The 21970-nt window shown below is 38.5% G+C and overlaps 1 protein-coding gene and 1 non-coding gene across 2 annotated transcripts; one reads left to right on the forward strand and one right to left on the reverse strand.

Annotated features, from left to right (window-relative positions):
- The first annotated feature begins 3363 nt into the window (after positions 1–3363).
- Positions 3364–20700, forward strand: Serpinb10 (serpin family B member 10). The gene is made up of 8 exons (XM_031379905.1): positions 3364–3471; positions 6586–6762; positions 9375–9440; positions 9857–9994; positions 11859–11976; positions 14290–14432; positions 15590–15745; positions 20137–20700. The coding sequence occupies exons 2-8, from the start codon at positions 6595–6597 to the stop codon at positions 20539–20541; spliced, it is 1194 nt and encodes a 397-aa protein (XP_031235765.1). The 5' UTR covers positions 3364–3471; positions 6586–6594; the 3' UTR covers positions 20542–20700.
- Positions 16777–16918, reverse strand: LOC116072167. Its single transcript, XR_004111336.1, has one exon. It is a non-coding gene; the product is annotated as a small nucleolar RNA SNORA48 (small nucleolar RNA).
- Positions 20701–21970: the final 1270 nt, after the last annotated feature.

Genomic DNA, 21970 nt, shown 5'->3' on the forward strand with positions numbered 1-21970 from the left:
TCCAGGAGCGGGCCATTTCATCTAACAATCTCCTTGGCTGATGACTGAAGGGTCTAACCCACCGCCGGTGATGCCACTGCTGAACAGGTCCGATTCTTTAAAAAGCAGAACAAGCAAGACAGGAAGCCGCCTTCCTCTATGGCTTCTGCTTCAGCCTGACTTCAGGTTTTCGCCCTGCTTTCCTTCCTTCCCTAGACTGTGCTACGAAATTATAAGGTGAAATCAACCCTTTCTTCCCCATGTTGCTTTGGTTTATAGAGTTTTATCATAGAAAGAGATACCGTAAGTAATCCAGAGGCTGTCTTATTCACTGTTCTATTTTTGTGAATAGACACCATGACCAAGGGAACTCCTACAGAGGAAAGCATTTAATCAGGCTTGCTTATAGTTTCAAAGAATTAGTCCATTATCATTATAGAGGGAGCATGGTGGCAGACATGTTGGCATGCTGCTGGAGTGGAAGCTGAGTGGTTTACATCTTCATCCGCAGGACAGGTAGAGAGCAAGAGATACAATGACCTTCAAAGCCCATTCCCAGTCCCACATCTCCACCAACAAGGCCATACCTTCTAATCCTTCATCAACTAGGGACTAAGTAAGCATGCAAATACATGAGCGTATGAGGCCAATCTTATTTAAACCACCTCAGATTGGTTGTAGAAAAATCAGAGCCCCTTTATCATAGCAAGAAAGACACATATCAATTCAGAACAGTTTATGTCAGAGTCCTTTGAGGCACCCTTTGAAGGAAAAAGAATTTTTGGAAGATAATGCAATGTAGGTAAACATGGTAGAGACCTAATGATCAAAGTAAGTTCCCTTGTAGGGAGATAAAAGAGCAGAGCTCTTACTTTTGGACAAAGGAAAAGTAAAATGAGAAGATAGCCAACTGAAGAACAAGAGGAAGGCTCCCAACAGAAGCTGAGTATGCTAGCAGTCAAGTGCCAGGCTTCCTGCCTCTAGTACCACGAGGATCGATGTCTTTGTTTTCCCAGTTTATGATATTTAGATAGCTTCACCTCAGAGACTAAGGTGCCATTGGCATTGCATACTCAACTGCTCCTGGTTGACTCTTTCTATTTCTTTCTTGGTTTTTACTGAAATTATTATTATTATTATTATTATTATTATTATTATTATTATTATTATTATTGCTTAGATACTTTCTGTTCCTAAAAGTTTTGGAATACGTAACAATTTGTACCACCTAAACATGGCTATTGTGTGACTAAAAGGAACAGTTCTACTTATGCCTCTACTTCTTGTGCTTTTCATTCCTATTCATCTACCTTATTAGTAGATGTGTGCATAATGCCATATGTACTTACACAATAAACAGCAATGACAGAAACAAAATTATCACAATAAATTCAATGTACTATTACTTAACATTCTCTCTCTCTCTCTCTTTCTCTCTCTCTCCCTTCCCCTCCCCCACCCTTTCCCCTCTCTTTCTCCTTCTACTCTCTTTCCTTTGTTTTTTATTTATTTGTGGCATTAGCTATTGGGCCTATTATCTCACATATGCTAGGAAAGCATCCTACCACTGAGCTTCAACTCAGTCTATGTATTATTGAAACAGGGACTACTTACGTTGCCCAGGCTGACCTTGAACATGTCATCCTTCTGCTTTGACTACCTGAATCGTTAGCATTAGGAGTCTGTACCACCAGGCTCCAGGACTTGCTCTTTTTTGCTCTAAGAGGAAACCAAATAACACACAAGCATGATTCAATTGATATAGACAGTACATTTTTTAAGTAGGAATTTTAATTAAGTAGGAAAAAATATACAGAGGGTTTAGGGAGTAGCATAAGAACACCTTTGTCTCGTGACTTTTGCAAAGATGAACAAATTGGTTCATTCAGTAGAATCTAGATATAAATGTGTTTATATACGTAGGTGTCACTAGATAACTAGTATCTAGATATGAACATAAGCAGCACAGACTACTAGAACGAGCTTTCTGGCTGCGCAGGGGTGCAGCCCCAGCTAGCCTGCTGAGCTGCTGTCAGTCAAAGCCAGTGGTCTGTCTATCTGGAGCCTCTGTGCGATGCATTCAGCTAAAAATACAGCTGGAAATGGGTAATCCTATCTACTCTCTACAGGCTCAGTAGGCACATCAAATTTCCTACCAGAAGCTTCATTCACTTGTGCAATCCAGAGCGCCTCGCCACTGTGGCCTCCATAGCTGTCTTCAGTTTACCAGAAGAGCTGCACATGCATATGGAAAGTGGCACCATCAGTGCGTGGAAAGGGAAAGGGCCCTAGGTTCTCTGGGCTTTTAACTCACTTCATTCTCATCGCCACTCCTCTACATACCTGAAAGTGGCACTGGTGTTCTCTTGCTTTTTCCAGTGTGATAAAGAAGAGTGGCCACCCATTGATGACTGACTAGGCCATCCACTGCTATAGATATGATGCTGGAGCTATGAGTCCCACCATGTGTACTCTTTGGTTGGTGTTTTAGTCCCTGGGAGCTCTGAGGGTATTAGTTAGTTCATATTGTTGTTTGTCCTAAGGGGCTGCAAAGCCTTCAGCTCCTTGGGTCTTGGCCCTGTGAAGGTTCTATGCCCCAGTGTAGGGAATGCCAGGGCCAGTAAGCAGGAGGAAGTGGGATGGTGAGCAGGGGGAGAGGGAAGGGAACAGGGGATTGTTTTAGTTTTTGTTTTTATTTTTTATTTTATTTTATTTTGGAAGGGAACCTGGGAAAGGAGTTATTGTAAATAAACAAAACATCTAATAAAAAGAAGAAAAAAGAAGAAAATAAATAGTAGATAGTGGGGGGGGGGGAAGAAGAGTGGCCACATGAAGGTTAGTGGGGGAAATCAATAACAGTAGAAAATGATGAGCAATGCCCTACATAATAAAGGTATTCAAAACAGTAATGGAAGTTTTGTTCCTGTTGATAGAGGAACTGACCCTGATCCAAGTCACACCTTAGGTTCTATTCTAGTGTTTTGAGAAAGAACAGGCCTTTGTGTTTCTCACAGAACAATTTAAAGGATACCTCAACGGATCAGCAACAAATTATGCACTGATAATGTTTTCCATTTTATGGCCCATTATTATTCCACTTGAAACTGCCCCTTATTATTATTTTTCTTAGAAACATCCAGTGGAAACTGTACTAATTGCTCTTAGTTGGCAACCTACCAGAGGGATTTAGCTTGAAATGTATGAGTTACAATTTGTCAGAATTCACGTCTCAGCATGCAGGCCTGCATGGAAAATGTTGGTAATTAATAATTCAGGCGAGAACTCAGCTGTCTACGTCTCTGAGCTATTTGAAGTATTGGCCAAGATAAGTCTGAAAAAGGAAGAGTGTTCTGGCTTGTGAAAGTGAATCAAGGGTGGGGCTTATTTTTTTTTTTTTTTAAGTTTCTTCAGTTAAAAGTTACCTAACTTTTCAGCCACCGTCTTTTACTAAAGGCACAATTTGTCAAGTTTGCTCCAAGAGAGGGAAATAAGGTATTGTAAATTTTGATTAAAAAATATGTTTACGTTTTTGTTATCGTAGTGCCTAGCAAATTACCAAGACCTCTACTTGAAACTTGGGGAAATAGATGAGGTTCTATTCTTTTAACATTTTTCTGAACAAGTCAGATATTTAACATTGAACTGTTTTAAAGATTGATTGACGAGAGGAAGATATCATTAATTTCAAGGAAGCTTTGACTTTTCTACTTTGAGTTGTGAGAAACATGAATGGATTTCTGTCCTCCTGTCATGTCGGGATTTGCCAACTACTGAGTTGTATCTGCCAATTTAACAAAGGGAAATAAGGCATTATTAAAATAATTGAATCCCACCCCTTCTAACCCTTCATATAGGGTGGCTTGACAGTGCGACTTTGATACGTGGAACTAATGGTTTGGCCATGCCCTTTCTATAATCGGTTCTCCTGCCTGTCAGCATACAATGGTGCCTTTAGCTCCTTTTCTGCTGTGGGACACACAAGTCTCTGAGCACACCTTACTCTTCAGAACCACTCTGACATAACAACTCCCTCAGAAAAGGGTTCTGGCAATAAAGACATGCTGGAGACAATGACATTGTCATATTCTGTTTCTAGCAGCTTCATAATGTAAGATTCAGAACTGTCATCAGAGGACGAGAAAGAGATCTTAGGTATTTTTCATGCGACAAAGAACAGAGGTGGTGTTCCCTTCTTGTCACATCCTCTACTTCTTCTTCATCCATCTTTTATACTTCTTTTGTTAGTCCTACATTGCTCAATCTTGCTCTTACCATCAAAATCCTACAGGCCATTAGCTACATTGACCATGTGATTTGTATTCTTAGTAAAGAGAACAGGCTTGCACTTCTCACTGTTCATCCTTGGTGAGTGCATCTAACTTCTGTGGTCCTGAGCTTTTAGGAGATTAAATGGGAGTGTTGGACTACAGTGGTTCTAAGCTTCTGTGCAAGCTGTTATGCTAGAGGTATGCTTATTTGTAATGATGGATTTTATGATTTTTTTATTTACTTTCTTCATGTCCTCTTCAGTGTGTATAGTTAATATTATATAAACTATATTCTATATATCCAGCTTATACTTCTAAAATTTTCAAAATAGCAATTCATTTTGTAAATGATACAGTAGGGGATGAGCAGATAGTTAAATCAATAAACTATTTGCATTACAAGCATAAGGACCTGAGGCTGATCCCCAGAACTCACGTAAACAGCTAGGCATGGTAATTCCCATTCATGATCTCAGTGCTGGGGAGGCAGAGACAGGTAGATCCTTGAAACTTGCTAGTCAGCCAGCCTACCTTACTCCATAATCTCAGCCCAGTGACATACCTTGTCTCAAAAGGAATAGTGGGCATCTCATGAGAAACAACTGAAGATTGTCCTATGACTTTACATGTATATATAACCACTCATACATACACACATATGTATAACATACACACATGGGGGAGAGAAAGATAGACAGACACGAACATAAACACAGATATAGAGAGAATGAGACTATGGCACCGTAAGCTTCTGGTTACTCAATATTTAGATCTCAATTATTTCCAATAAAATCTCCTCTTAAAATTCTGTACCTCTCAGGAATTATTTCAGGCTGTTGGGTGAGGTGGTAGTTGGATAGGTTCTTACAGTTGTTTTAACAAATGGGCACTGTCAGAGAAGTTTCTTGCTTGTATGTTCTAGGCTATACTTTGTATGTTACTGCTGATGTTAGTAAGGCTGAAGATAAGTAAGTGATAGTAACTATTTTCAAGAGAATATTTCTTTTGTTAGAGAAACATTAGATTTTCAGAAACTTAGTATGCATAGATAAATTCCATATTTAGCATAATTACATGTTAAGACATAAAATCTCCAGGCCTTAAGATGTGCCCTTGTAGGTTTGTCACAGAGCCAAACATTTTTCCTCTGACTATACCTCATGGGTTTTACAAATATAAATTGTGTAATTAAAGTGTGAGTAGAATAAATATAGTTTTGAAGGAAGTATAGTTTCATATAAGATGGTATCCCGTGGAATGGGAGTACTAGCAAATTTTTGAAAGTGTAGAGTAACTACACAACAGGAAAGGGTTTTATTTCTTCAAAGAACACTCACCTAAGACCCTTAGGAGATTTCACTATGGGTACAAAGCGCACCTTGGGTGTGGCCCTGAGTCTGAAAAGCTGTGTGATCACGTGTAACTTAATGGATGGAAAGGATTTCAACTTTATTGTAAAAACAAAGTAATGTTGGAACTAAAACCTATGCACGCCTGGTCTTCATTCCAGTTTTGACCACAGAGAGAAAACTTTTGACTTTCCCAAAGCCTTTGTTGTAGGTGTCTTAGTAAGAAATAGGATGTTGGGACAAGACTCAACTTCTTCACAACACGAGTACCATTCATCAATTCAGTATTGGTCATTTAATGAATTTGAAAATTATTTGGCCATAGAACAGAAAACATTAAGTTATTTTAAATTAAAATTCCAGAGCAATTAAAGATAAAATTTAGAGGAAGAATATAATATAGCAAAATGGAAATTTTTAAGTTCTCTTATTAAAGAAATGTGAATAACAAAAAGAATTTTCAACCCAATTGTGTATACTATTAAGTTAAAGTAAATAATACATAGTGTACCCAAACATTATAGACTATATGCAGGTAATTAAAAAATATTTATAAAGAACTATTTGGGGGCAAAGTGCTGAATTATATGCTGTTACATATATAAGGCAATATATGAAGAAAATATTTCCAAGGAGCTTGGGAAGGCTATGCAAAGGCATAAAGGTAATAAATGCCCAGAAAATGGAAAAAATATGGCATGGCACTTATCTGTCAACTGCTCAGAATCTATCTGTTTTCTGTGGCAAATAGCATGAAACATTGAGGTAATCCTCTTACATTTCTTTGGTTTTTTTTGTTTTTGTTTTTGTTTTTCTAGTTTAGAATATATAAAACAGTAGTGGTGAGTGAATTAGAATTTTGTTAAAAACAACTCACCTCTTATGAATATAGTACATATAGCTGAATCTCTGGACAGATACTCTTACAAAAATAAATTAAGTGGGAAAGATGTAACATTTATATACTCTCTATCTTTTCATCTTTATAGGTTTGCCCAATGGCCTCTCTAGCAGTATCCATCAACCAGTTTGCTCTGGAGATTAGCAAAAAGCTAGCTGAGTCTGCTGAGGGAAGAAACATCTTCTTTTCCCCCTGGAGCATCTCAACATCTTTGGCTATGGTGTATTTGGGTACCAAAGGTACTACTGCAGCCCAGATGTCCCAGGTGAGTGGAAAAACCCATCGTCCCCCAACGTATAAAACTTAAATGGTGTTTTTTGTTTTGTTTTGTTTTGTTTTGTTTTTTCATTTTGGTTTTAGTTATTTTGTTTGTCTAATTTCAGTTGGGTCCTAAAAGTCTAGTAGCCCACATTTTACAACAGTATCTCTCAAAAGACTTAGAAAATACTTCACCATGAAAGGAAGTCCAGAGAAATCCATTTGAAATTGCTGGGACAGATCTCTGTAAATTCAAGGCAAGCCTGGTCTAAATAGCAAGTTCCAGTTTAAATAGCACATTAGAACTGCATGGTGACAGCCTGTCTCAACAACGGCAAGAAAGCTGTTCTTTGAACATTTCTTTAAGAACCTGTCTCCCCTAGAAAAACAGCTAAATGATGAGACCAAACATCTTAGCTTAGCACCAGCCAGTTTTATTTTGATGATAAACCTGTTTTTAAAAACTATTATTTGAGCTTTAGTAGAACTACTGAGCATCCTTCTGATAGAGAAAATACAAGAAGTCTAGCTTGTGTGTAGTGGTGCACTCCTGTAATCCCAGCCTTTGAGATACGCCAGCAGGAAGATAGCCATGAGTTCTAGACCAGCCTACAGAACATGAGTTCTATGCTAGCCCAGAAATACAACGTAGTACCCTATCTTGAAAAAAAAAAAAAAAACAACAAACAGAATTCTGTTTCTGTGCTTTGTTTGGTTACATCTTTATTTAAACCATAGATGCTTGTTTGAATCTAAAGAGTCCAGAGATTGTATTAAAACATGAAAATGCTATTGTATAAAGTTATTTGTTTGTTATAAGCTTCCCCAAAGTGCATTGTACAATACAAACACACACATACACACACACACACACACACACACCACACACTCTCTCTCACACACACCACAGAGAGAGAGAAAGCAAAACAGCTATATGTATGTACATGTATAATCAGCTATGTGAATGCATACAACTAAATAATGACTGTTAATTGGTATATAAGACTTACCTATAGATATATTCTTAGCTGTATTTCATTTTGAGTCCATTTCACATGAAATATATGTCTGGGTAATGCTTGTCCCTGTAGTAACTATTACTGGCTTCAGTTGCAGGGAGTCTAATGAACTTACTATGCACCTAATTACCCTAGGGGAGGCATCCTTTACTCTGTTATTATGAGTCAATACATCTTGTGGTAGGATGTACTTACTGCTATTGCAGTCTGGGTCCAGGATGTTACATTGTGGCATACTTTAGGTGAAACAGAAGAACCACATCTTTCCTGCTAGTTTCTGAGTGAAATGCTGGAATAAACATGAAGGGTATGTGTGTACATGTTAACTAGGTGTCTACAAGTTTTCTACATGGGGTGTAGGCAAATTCACTCAACTCTGATACTTTGTACACACAAATATCATTAGGTTCCACAGCTGGAAGCTGGGTTCCCAAGGCTTCTTCTCAATTTCAGGCACAGTCATAGCTCTTGGCTATTTTGCCTGTGCTTCTGACCAAACTGCTATAAAGCAAAGTTCCCACAACACTTTAATTAATCTCAATTAATGTTCCAGTGTGGCTTACAAAACTCTGGGAGATGTTTATTTATTGGCTTGCCATAAAGAATAGGACAAAGGATGCAGATGAAGACATGGGTAGGGTAATGTTTGTGTTTTTGAAAGATGATGGTCATATTGGAAGGCAAATGGGCAAGAGCGGGTTCTGCTGCTTACAGTTTGACACCGAGAAAACCCAGAGAGCCTGGCTATTCCAAATTTTCTTTATCCCTTCCTGCAATATTCTTTCTGTAGCTATGGAGCAAGAGGTTCATTTCTAAGAACTACTATCAGGCAAGAAAGTTCATAGGATATCTTGATGGTATTGCTAAAGACAGAAGAATGGGGAAGGTTATATTTTCAGTTTCTGTGATTCATATTGAGGAAGAGAAACTAGTATCTATGGCCTGGGTTTTAAAAGGAAGCAGATAAAAAGAAACCAAGTGAAAGCTCATGCGTGGTGCAAAAACACTGCTCCATTGTGTTCCCTAATGTTATTCCAACTACTTGGGAAATAATTAAGATCGTAGAAATTAGGATCAGTACCTAATTATATGAATTAGAGATGAAATATCATATATCACAAATCATACCACTTCAAAATTTCTATGAAGTAAACTTTCAAGTTTCCATATATGGCCTTCCTAGTTCTATCCTTGTCACCACAAAACTTAGGATTTACTTCCTTTACACCTGAGTATCATTTCTCATGCAGAGCATATTTTTTCTCTATATTTAGGGGTTAACCTTAGTGGATTTTTTTATTTTGACACTGATCATTCTTTTCAAAATATTATTGAGCAACAGATAGAAAACCAGAGAATTTTACCTCAGGATATTTTTAACATTGTCACAATAAAGCTGTGAGCAACTTAAAATAGATTTTTTTAAAGCTTTGTTTAAAGAGCTTTTAAGTCACTCTGCTGGCATTATATGAGCTCAGTTAGAGCCTCCTGGTTTAACTATTTATGTGTTCTGTGGCTATAAGAATTACCTATTCATACTTACAAATATGTCATTCATATGTATACTTCTCAGTCACTAGCTTTTTTATTGAAATTACAGGTGCTTCAACTTAGCCGAGTCGAAGACTTCAAATCTGGTCCCGATTGTGAAAAGAAAAGGAAAATGGTATTTACACATTTTACAACCATTTGTCAGTTGTAAAAGGGCTCTTTTTAACAGATGTATTTTGTGGTCAGTTCAAGCAATCCACTTCTTAGAACTTTTATTGGAAACATTAAATATAGCAGAATATACTTCAGAATCCAGAGTGCCTAGCTTGGTCAGAGTTGTGTTTCCTTCTTGTCTTATTTCCCTTTCATTTTGCCTTTAAAGTCCTTGTCTGCCCTTGTAAGCTATGAATGAAAAGTTCCTTCATTAAAATCTATGTTAATCACATAGAAGAAAAAAACTTTTATCTATTTTAAATAAATAGCTTTCACCTTTTTCTTGCTATGCATCAAATGATTTCATTTAACTCCAGGTTGGTCATATATTATTTGGGTTTTGTTCAACATTTTTTTCTAATCCCTGCTCTTTTAAAGGAATTTAACTCCGGAAAATTTGAAGAAATACAGTCCGATTTCCAGACCCTGGCTGCAGAAATCCTCAAGCCTGGAAATTCTTACATACTTAAAACAGCTAATAGGATATATGGGGAGAAAACATATCCATTTCATAATGTGAGTGTAAACGTCTTCTGTTGATTAATGGGGAAAAAAGAGGCAGACGTGAACCAACAAGAAATTACACATTTCTCTAGGGTCCCCCAGGAAAATCTCAGTGGGACCTGGTAAGCAACCACTTTACAGTAGCCTGTGAATACCAAGTTCTGAAGAAAACTGTAATGGGTCTGACCAAGGACTGAATCGTGACCTCACAGACATGGGAACCTGGAGCTGTGTTCACAAGTAAACAGAGAGAGAGAGAAAGCATATAGTCGTGTAATTGTAGGGTAGGTCTGAAGGAGCCAAAGAGGGTACCCATCCCAGGACTGTGGCTGTAAGGTGTCCCTGGGAATAAAGCTGACTTTGAGATGAGAATTGAGATAAGAATAGTGGCACATCCCCTTGTCCCCCATCACCTCCAGGATTTTAGAGATTTTGTCAACATGGAAACAATAATGGTTGACATTCGACTAATGGAAACATCAGTGCCCCTGCCTTGTTAAGACTCAAGTGCTCCTCAGAGAACAGTCAGTCATCTTTTCTATTTTAAGTTAATGCATCACACCCTTTGAAAAAAATCAAAGAGTAGTGAACTCAGCACGTAAGGGTTCAAGAGCAAGGGAGTTAGATAGGAAGGAGGAGAAGTAGGTATCCTGTAGTTTCAAGCATTTTATGGCTGCCCACATCAGTGAGTTCTTGGGAATTCAGAGCCTTGGCCTGTGTTAATCCTGAATCTACAAAACCATCCAAGTATAGCCAAACACTTTCATTACTGACAGGCTTTTGGACTTCTACTTGACTCATATCCAAGAAAGTTGAGCTCAGGCACTTGGCTCAAATCAATGGGGAGAGAGTAGTGCCTCATATTGGGAGGTGGGGGGCATATTGCCTCATATGTTTTTGTTTTTCTCTTGCTGGATTATTGATTTGGATTTGTTTTTCTCTTGCTGGATTCCAACCTAGACCTCACAGCCTTTTCGAGGAACAGGATTAACTCTTGACTCTTTACTTCTTACAGACCTCCAAGAATTAAACAAACTAAAGGACTAACACGGCACCTCTTGAGGGAAAAGAAACCTCATTCCCAAGGCAGGTGCTGCAGCAGCTGTGACCTCAGTTACTGCCAGCTGTGATGAGAACCGTAGGGTCAACATCAAAGCTCCAAAGGCAGAGGCCAGGCTTTTGACCTCACTTCCAGTCAATCGCCAATTTGCTTCAGGCTTCTCTAAGTTCCTGGGGGTTTAGAGACTAACCCAGTCAATTTGCAGACCTAGAGTCCTCAGTCTGCTCTCATGCCTCCCACAGAAAGCCATGCCCAGCTTAGAATATCCTTTGTGACTTATAGTCTCCTGTTTTCATTGTACTTCAAGTTCCACAGCTGAAGAAAACAAAAAAACAAAACAAAACATACATGCAATAACCTCATATAGACTGAGCAGGATATAGTTATATAATTAAGAATACATATGCATATACATATACCTAGATGTACATTAAAAAACATTTTAAAATACAGGTCATGAGTTTGAAAGAGATCAAGAAGAAGTATATGGGAAGACTTGGAAGGAGGAAAAGAAAGGAGTAAATAATGCAATTATAATATATATTAAAAAACAAAACAAAACAAAAAAAGGAGTCAAGCAGTTACCAAAGCTACAGAACCATGGGTAGGCAGATTATCCTTCTGAACCTGTAGTTCTGTATGGCTAGTTGGTTTTGAAGGGTACTAAATTTTCATTTTAGACCCATACCAGGAATGAAGAAATAGAGATGGTATGGGTGAGGTGCTAGCCTACAGTTTTTCTCCTTATTGATTTTTGTTTAAAATAATGTATACAAAATTAATTTCTCAGTTTGGGATTTTACCTGTGCCTTTCAGAAATATTTGGAGGACATGAAAACATACTTTGGTGCAGAACCACAGTCTGTTAACTTTGTCGAAGCTTCTGGACAGATCAGGAAGGAGATCAACTCCTGGGTTGGAAGCCAGACTGGGGGTAAGCTGTTGCCCAGGGCACAGCCAACAGCTTGCTCTAAGCTTCAACTTATTTGTATGAAACTGTGCTATGCATGCTTGTGTATTTCCTTAGTGGAACTGTGGGACACATGCTAAATATTCAAAACTTTTATTTCTATTTATACCTCTAAGTTTTAGATTGGTAGCCTTCCCAGTAAGTCCTGTCTGAAAGTCAGAGTTCAAACTTCCATATGTATGTAAACACGAAGAGTGTTTTATTCTTCAGAAGTCCATCATGCTGGGGTCTCCCATTACCAAGACAGAGCCACATGAGCTTGCATGCTCAGTTTAAAGCACATTGGAATTCCAGGGTAGATGAGCTTTATCTTACTGTGTCTCTGGGAGTTTCAGACCATTGCTGGGGCATGAAGGCTGTAGTCTGAGGTTGTTTTCTATTAATAATTGACTTTACTGGACTTGCCCAGTTCTTAGGCCTAGTCTCCTTAACTGCCAATTTGAAGTCTGCCATGGAATCAGCCTAACCTTCTCAATGTCTGTGTCTAAATTTCCTTCTTCCTATGAGGGCAGAAGTCACGAGCCTGGGGTTTACTCTAGCTCAGTGTGACATGATCTCAACTTGATCAAATCTGCAGAAATTCTCTTTCCAGATAAAGTCACATAACACTCTGGGAGTTAGAATGTCAACATTTTGGAGGGATGTAAAATGAGACATTCAAAGATTTTCTCACAAAAAATGGACATTCTTAATATCATCTTGAGGAACAATCAGATTTCAAATCAGGAATTTGAGGACATTCTGCACAACAAAGGGTATTTTTTTTCAAGTGTCCAAGTCAACAAGAAACAATAAAGAATGGATTGACTGTTCAGAGTAAAAAAATCTACTAAGAAATTACAACTAAGTGTAGCTTGAGATTCTCTCTTGATTTCTGGTGGGGAGGGGGCAGTTTGAAGGTTATGGGGGAGGTGCTTGGGAGTTTTAATTAGAACTGATGATGTTGAACGCAGCTTGTTAAGAGCATTTCATTGAAGCTAACTTTCTGTTTTGGTTCCTTGGCAGACACCAGTTTTTATGGTTTAATAATAATGTAGTAAGCTGGTCTCGTAAACTCTTCCCACTAGGGACTGAGACAGAGAGATAATGAATCTAGGGCCTGCTTAGGCCGTGTGTTGAGTTCTTCATACTAGCCTTGGACTGAGTAAAAAAGCTTTTTTGTCAAACATGCAAACAAAAAAGCTAGCCAACTAAATCAATATTTGTCATCAACAATCTTATAAATGTGACATATGTAGATGCAGCTATCACTTCCCTATTATCTATTGCTAGGAGAAAAGTATATTGTACAGGAAGTAGTATAATTCAACATTTATACAAGAGTTTACATTTTATTTTTCTTGTTACCCATATTATGTGCAAATAACAACTTTGTGTCTCCCTCCTATGTGACCAACACATTCCATATTCTTTCTCTGATTCATAAATTAGCATTTTGGGGAAAAGGTTAGTGATAATAACCCTTGAAGACTATGGATATTGCCATCTATCTGTCTACTGTGTCTGTAAAATGTCTAGTGGTTAAAAAGTTAAGGTGTTTTTTATTCAGCAATTCTTCATAGCTATTGAAAAAACAGTGTGATGTTGTGGATTGGTTTTAAAGCTATTTCTGCTAATTTGGCTTCCAAAATTACTTGAGAAACAGCACGTCTGCCTGCAAGATGCTGAGGGCCCCTCCCACAGTTGGTCTTGATTGGTGAAATAAAGTTGCCTGTGGCCAATGCCTGGGCAGACAGAGGGAGGCAGGACTTTAGATTACCTGGGCAAGGGAACAGGAGAGAAAGGGAGTTTTTAGAATAGCAATCATGGGAAACATAGGAAACAAAAGAGAAAGCATCCAGCCAAGTATGTCAGGAAAGCAGCACAGCACGGGGAGGGGTAAGAGGGAGGAGGGGGAGGGGGGCACTTCTGGGATTTGGTCTGGGGTAGCAAAGTGGCGCAGCCTTTGAGCTGCTTAGGGCATATTAAACAAAAGGCTCTCTGTGTGTGTGTGTGTGTGTGTGTGTGTGTGTGTGTGTGTGTGTGTGTTTCACTTGGGAATCCAGAACACTTCGGTGGACAATAGCAAGAAGCCTGAGGGAGTTCAGAGGAGATTAAGAATTTGCTGCTTCATAATACTTAATCATAAGTTGTTCTATTCCTGGAATATCTGAAAAGAAAATGTTTTGTTTCCAGAAAAAAATTAAAATCTGGTTATCTAATTAATCTAATCTAAATTAAACCTAATTAATCATACGTGTACCAAAAGCCATTTTGAGACCTGTCCTGCTCTTGTAGGTAAAATTCCAAATCTCCTCCCAGATGACTCAGTAAGCAGCAAGACTAAGATGGTTCTGGTGAATGCCCTTTATTTTAAAGGAAGCTGGGAGCATCAGTTCTCAGTGAAAAACACCACCGAAAGGCCATTCAGAATAAACAAGGTACGAGTTGGCTAAAGACCACTTTGAATTTTCACATGACCTTGCAAAACAACATATGCTATATGAAGTCTATTCTCTTGTCTAATATCTTCCTGTATACTAGCTCTAATTAGGGTAGAAAAGGCTGGGGTCAAAACTATTTCCTTGTTTTTTTCTCTGAATACAGGTTATCTGAAACATAATTTATTATTTCATCATTCTGAATACATGGGAGCTGGGTGCAATGAGTTTTATATTTGTTTCTCAATTGAGAAACAGAGGTAGTTAAGGTAGTAGATATATATCTGAGTTAAACTTCCAGAACCAAAAATGACTGCACTATAAGTTCTACTGTTTCTATTAATATAATTTTAGCAAAGTGTATTGTGGGGGTGGGGCATGCTGATGCAGAGTTAGAGATAGATCTGAGAGATTCCAAGGGCTGTCAGCTTGCTATCACCAAGACAAAATCCCTCAGATAGACAATTTGAAAGAAGGAAAGATGGTAGCTCATGATTTTCGATCTCTAGTTCATGGTCACCTGACCCAGTAGAACATTTTATGCAGAAAGTTAATTCCAAAACAAAGTTACTGACTTTATGGTAGGTATGAGGTAGGGAGACACAGACAGAGGGAGAGAGGGAGGAATTGAGAGAGAGGTGTCTTAGGGAAACTCAACACTACCTGTAATTTCAACTCTAAGAGATCTGACGCACCTTCTGATCTCTGTAGGTAGTTGTACGCATAACAGGAGCCCTTTCTCTGACAATATTTTACAAGTGTTTCTTCCAAGTCTATTGCTTGCTTTTCATTTTTTAATGCACTTCAGTTTTTTCAATTGATACTGAAAATACTTCCTAGGTTTCTCAAATGTTTGTGTGTAAAATGGCCCATAGTTTCTGGGGGTCATAAGCACTTTTATGGTCTTCACACATTGTTCCTTTTAAGCGCTTCGTAGAATCCACTTCCTGTGGCATAAACACATTGTCTCGTAGGTGTTCGAGACAAGAGCTCTTTTGTTTTACTTCCACTGCTGTTGTTAGTAGAATTTTCCAGAAGCTACATTGGGAAAACTTTATTGTTTATTGGAAAATTGCTAGTTTTACGAAAGTGCAAGATGAAGGGAAACTGATGGTGACCAGATGAAGAATCCGTGACATTATTATTCCTTTTTACAGACCACAAGCAAACCAGTGCAAATGATGTCAATGAAACAGAGTCTTCAAGTCTTACACATTGAGGAGCTGCAAACCATAGGTGTTCAACTCCACTATCAGAACCGTGACCTCAGCCTGCTTCTACTGCTGCCAGAAGAAATAGATGGCCTGGAACAGGTAGATGCATCAGGCTGTCTGATATAAAACAGATTCTGTGCTTGCTGCTATGCTTTGGAGAGAAAAGCCTAAGGACATGGACTCCCTGATGATGTTCATTCTCTGCATGGGAAGACATCCTTTGGGCCTGATATACTTTGGGTCCTGGCTACTTTGACTTCTAACATTGCTCATACTTTAATGAAATTCTATAAAGTTAATATTACTACTTATTTTAGAAAGGTTAGGTAACTATAGCACACCTCTACAACAGGTAGGCACATATATAGCCACATGTGCACAGAGATGGAGGCTCTTATTACAAGTCAAAATCACACATGGAGTTGTCTTGGGTCTTCTCAGGCTAGTAGAAACTACCTAGTTCAAAATTAACTTTCACTTAGCATTGCTAACGTTTTAAAGACCTTTTTATTGATTCTTTGTGAACTTCATATTATGCAGCATATTTCTACTCATTTCTCTGTCCCCTCATATCTGCCCTTGCAACATTCCCCCCAAAATAAAACACAGACACACACAGACACACAGACACAGACACAGACACACACAAAGACAAAACACAAATGAAACAATCAAAAAGAAAACAAAAGAGAGGAAAATATCTCATTGTGGAAGCTGCAATGAGTCACAGTATTCCCGCCCTTCCCCCTGTCCACATATTTTCACTTGCAAACGTTCATTGCAATGAGTCACTGGTCTGAGTGGAGACCTCTGGCTTTTGCAATGCCTTTAATTTTGGCTCCTCTCCCAGACTCCTCCTGGTTTTCCTATTCCACTGTTCTGCCTGTGTGAGGCTCAGGGCCTGCTCTTCTGAGTGGTGCGGAAGTTGATACTGGTAAGAGATGGTGTCAGTTGATGGCAGGCCCCCTGGGTGACATTCTTCATCTATTCTAGGTGGTGTGGTGACAAGCTTTGTCTATGGCTTGCCTATGCCTTGTGCTCGAAGGCAGGTCTGTGTGTGGTATGGCATTCTGAAGGTCTCTGTCTGTCTTCCTCCTCACATACCATGCTACCTGGATTTGATTTGATTTTTATGAGTCCTAGGCATAAGACAGCTTTGGTCATCAAGCCAGGCATCAACCTAGGAAGAGCAGAGGACTAACATCTGCTCCACCCTGACTCATATAAGAACAACACCACCGATGAGATGTTTCTTTGTCCCTTGCAGGATGGATCTAACTTTTTATTATCTTAAACAAACTAAAATGTTATTATTCTCATGGTTCTGTTTGTAAGCAATATCTAGATTTTAAGAATGAGGCATAAGAATAGATAGGCCAAATAAATACAGTCAGATGATTTTTAAATTTTAATATCATTCTATTATAGATTGATGACAGTTTCCTCATAATGTGTCATTTGGAGTGTCAGCAGCTGAAATAGCAATCTAGACCATGTACAACCTTTGGAATCTGATGCTTCATTGCTAAGCAGGACCAAGCACCTTGTAACTAGATTAAGAACTCTAGTTCTGGAAGTGGTGTGATAGAAAGCTCTGGAAAACAGTCTGTATGATGTGGTAGAGGGGCAAGGGTAACTTGGATGGCAACTGCTTGTGGAAATAAAGTGTTTACCTACGGAAGAAATAACTCATGGGAACCTGGAAGATGTCCTAAATGCATAGGATGCTTTCATGTTCAAAAACCCTTGCCTGTGTCAGAGGTCTGGACTACATCTATTTATGGAACTCTCTTGCAGACCCTCTTCAGATTAATGTATAAAAAAACTTTTGGGGAGGATTAACTTCTTTTTTGGTGCCTTAGATCACACAGGGCTCTTGTGTGCTAAGTTGGCTTTCTAGGGTAGAACTAGGTCTCAGACCCAAATAAATCTCTTTAATTTATTTTTATATTTTATGTGTATGAGTATTTTGTCTGCATGTATATGTAAACATTATACGTGTGTAATGTCTATGGTGACTAGATGAGCACATTGGATATCTTAGAACTGGAGATACACAGATAGCTGAGAGCCACCATGGAGATGCTAGAATAAGAATCTAGATCCTTTAGAAGAGCAGATAATATTCCAAACCACTGGGGCATCTCTCCAGCCTTCAAACTAATCTCTTTAATCACTTGTATTTATGTATGAGTATTTATAAGTATACATATAGTATGTTACACAACTCTTTAAAAAAACATTTTTAAACAAGTAGACAATCTCCAGGAGAAAAGAACCTCTCTCCCTGTACCATCTCCATTTAGACTTTTTATCCTATTAAGCCTGATCTACCTTGTGTCTGAGCAAATATATGCCTAAATGGAACATTAGGCTCTCTTGCAATAGATATCCTGCCTTTCTTTGCCTATTTTCTAATTTTCCATATGTACCATACTCTTAATGTTGTTTCCATGACTCTGTTTAGAAAAGGTTTTTATATTGTTCTTGAGAATGTGTGAAACTAGAGAGGATGGTAGTGATAAAACCTGCGTAGATTCATAACCATTACAGATATGGCAGGCTGCTTCTTAGGAATTCAGAGTCCTGAGATGAAGAAATTGTAGCATTATTAATGTATACCACTCACAAATATGCCACTTATAGCTAATAACTGGGTTTATAAAACTCTCAAATGAACAAAAGTATATGCTTTGGTGCAAAAAATTAATAAAATGTCAAATCTATATAGATATACAAATATACCTTTACACAAATTCATACATTATTCTTGGCACTCTTAAATTATAAAGGGGAGTTGAGGTATCCTATGCCCAATATAAAAATGTCCTCATAAGATTTGGAGTCTTTCTTTTTCCCCCTTTTCATTCTTTTTATTATTATTATTATTAGATATTTTCTTTATTTACATGTACATTTCTCCTTTCCCAGTTTCCCCTCCAAAAAACAAAGAAACAAACAAAAACAACAAAAACAACTGTTGCCTCCCCCCTCCCCATGCCTGCCACCACACCCTCTCCCACTTATTAGCCCTGGCATTCTCCTACACTGGGGCATAGAACCTTCATAGGGCCAAGGTCCTCTTCTCCTATTGATAATCGAATTTGCAATCCTCTACTATACACATGCTGCCAGAACAATCAGACCCCTCCATGTGGAGTCCTTGGTTGGTGGTTGAGACCCTGGGAGCTCTGAGGGTACTACTTAGTTCATATTGTTGTTTGTCCTAAGGGGCTGCAAACCCCTCAGCTCCATTGGTCCTTTCTCTAACTCCTTCACTGCGGATCCTATACTCAGTTCAACAGATGTCTGTGAGCCTCTACATCTGTGTTAGTCAGGTACTGTCAGAAACTCTCAAGAGATAGCTATATTTAGGCTGGCTTGCCCTTCCTTCAGTTTCTGCTCAACAGTTAATCTCTGCAACTCCTTCCGTGGGTATTTGGTTCCCCCTTTTAAGAAGGAGTGCACTGTCCACCTTTTGGTCTTCCTTCTTCTTGAGTTCCTTGTGGTTTGTGGGTTGTTCTTCCTGTATTCCAAACTTCTGGGCTAATAACCACTTATCAGAGAGCTTTTCATTCTTTCTTGACATCATTTATAATATCTGATTATAAAGTACAGGCATATTATTTTCTCTGAGATTTTGTTTTCAATGAACTGTTTCCAGTGTTAGGAAAATGAGCTGTTTGTGCCCTGTGTCACTGAAATTTACACCTAAAAAAATTACACAGAGAAACTCTGTCTCGAAAAACAAAAATTACAATAAATAAATAAATAAATAAATAAATAAATAAATAAATAAAAGAAATCTCTTATAGGAGGAGATGTTGAATTTGGTCTTGATTTCAGTCCATGCTAGCAAAGAGGTTGTGGCAGAGTAGCTTATGTCATAGTGGGCAGGAAACAGTAAGTAGAAGGGATCAGAGAAAGATACAGCATGAAATACATACTTCCCTCCTCCAGCACTGCACCACCTTCCACAGTTGTCACCTCTCAATAGTCTATTCAGTGTTATTCATCAGCAGATTAACATGTTTTTTATGTTAGAGTCCTCAAGATCTAATTTTCTAAAGAAATGCTCTCACTGACACAATCAGAAATATGCTTAGCTAATCTGTTAGTAGCTTCTAATCGAATCAAGATGACAGTAAAGACTCATACATGTCTTAACATACAACTTACACTACAGTATATGCTTTGTGCCAAAAAAATTCAAGTGCTTGATTATATTAGGATATTTTAGTATAGTTGACACCTTGCATATTGTAGTAGGAGTATTTCCCTTTCAAAACAAAATCTAATTCTTGTATTTTCTAGGAGCTATTATCTGTAAAACAGGACTCAGTTTTCAACAGTAGAAAGTTCTCAACACTTAACCAGTGAACTTCTAAATGTGGGTTTTGCTATCCTAGGCAGAGGGAGTGATGTTACACTCTTTAATGGCCTATTTATCTCTCTGATTTACTGACTCCTTCTGGGTTCCAATCCTGCAGCTGGAGAGAGCTATCACTTATGAGAAACTAGATAAGTGGACCCGTGCAGACATGATGGACACATATGAAGTGCAGCTGTACCTCCCCAAGTTCAAGATGGAGGAGAGTTATGACCTCAAGTCAACCCTGAGAGGTATGGGAATGACCGATGCTTTTATTCAGAGTAAAGCTGACTTCTCAAACATGTCTTCAGAGAGAAATCTATTTTTGTCCAATGTTTTCCATAAAACTTTTCTGGAAATAAATGAAGAAGGCACAGAAGCTGCAGCTGGCACTGGAAGCGAAGTCGATTTTCGAATTAAGAGGCCTTCAATTGAATTAAATGTAGATCATCCATTTCTATTTTTCATCAGGCACAACAAAACCAAAAGCATTCTTTTTTGTGGAAGATTCTGCTCCCCCTAAACTGTATCTCTTATTTAATGAAAACATCTTATAGTAAAAAACAAAACAAACACACAAAAACCCATATTATGAGATGGAAAATCAGACATCACAAGATCAGCCCATAGTCTACACATATTTCATGCTTGAATATTAATAAATGAACCTTCAGAGAATGTATTCTTGTGATCCTGTTATGTCTCTTTGTTTATTTATTACCACATGCACACCTTTTTGTTTTAGGGTGACTTTTATTTATGTTGCAGAAGTGCTGTTTGTAAATGCCAGAGCTAACTTACTGAACCAGGATCTCTTGATATCATGGGAATGAAAACCAGGCCAAGTTGGAGGTGTCTCAGCAAGACTGAGGTGGAGACAAATTTATCAAAAGCAATCACACTTTTTATATCCATATCAGAAACTGAATACAATAATGATTTCCAGTAAGAACACAATTGTAATTACCTGGATATAAAAATGTTTACAAGCTATATGGGTACACAAGATTAATATCTAAGACTAGTTGTTCTGCCAAACTAATATAGACTTTGCTGATTTCTAGGAAATACATAGATACATGGGGTTGGGATCCTTCAATGCTTGAGGGAGTGCCTCAGTTCTCAGGAACTGGAAGGTATATAGTGCTCCAGGAACCCTGGGCTCTAATCTGAGAAACCTATGACACTTGCCTCTCAGGGCAGCTAGACCAGGCCATATTCATGACTCCTTGCAATTCCTTGTTTTTTGTTTTTTCATTTGTTTGTGTTTTTTTCCTTGTTGAAGCACTTTGAAGAAACTTGCATGAGACTGTCATGTGTCATTTAGGCTGTTAGTTGCTAAGAAAGGAAAAAGTGCTAAAAGAGAATGTGCCTTTGCATTTCCCTCAGACAAAGATCCTGGAAGTGATCCATCTTGTTTCTAGAAGTTGCACTGTAAAGACTATGTATTGTGACTCATAATATATGTTTCAAGGTTAAGAGTAGTATTAGAAAGCAACATAAATTATATATAGTGCCATGGACCGGGTTTCAACTGAGAGACCTAGTTCCACAGGATGATGAATTCTGGCCAGGTGTGCAAGGGAATTCGGCGAGTGACAGACAGACACAACACAAGAACTGTGGGATCTGAATGTATTTCTTAAAAATTGCATCAGACTTTTACAATCATTGCAAAAGTAAAATGAAAAATCTGGCAGCTCAGTCATCAGGGTACCTCTGAGGCCATCTAAAACACACTAGGTCTAAAACAGCAGCCATCTACTCTGGACTGGTGTAGCACCTCTGGGCTCTGAGCATGCTCAGGCCACATGGGCCCTGCCGGAGTCCCAGGGGACTGTGGGTGCGCCAGCCAGGAGGGTAGAGGCTCGAATCTCGAATGCTCAATGCTGAATGCAGACTGCTACACACTGTCACACACACACACACACACACACACACACACACACACA

Source organism: Mastomys coucha, unplaced genomic scaffold (genome assembly GCF_008632895.1).
Source record: "Mastomys coucha isolate ucsf_1 unplaced genomic scaffold, UCSF_Mcou_1 pScaffold1, whole genome shotgun sequence".
NCBI classification, from domain to species: Eukaryota; Metazoa; Chordata; class Mammalia; order Rodentia; family Muridae; genus Mastomys; species Mastomys coucha.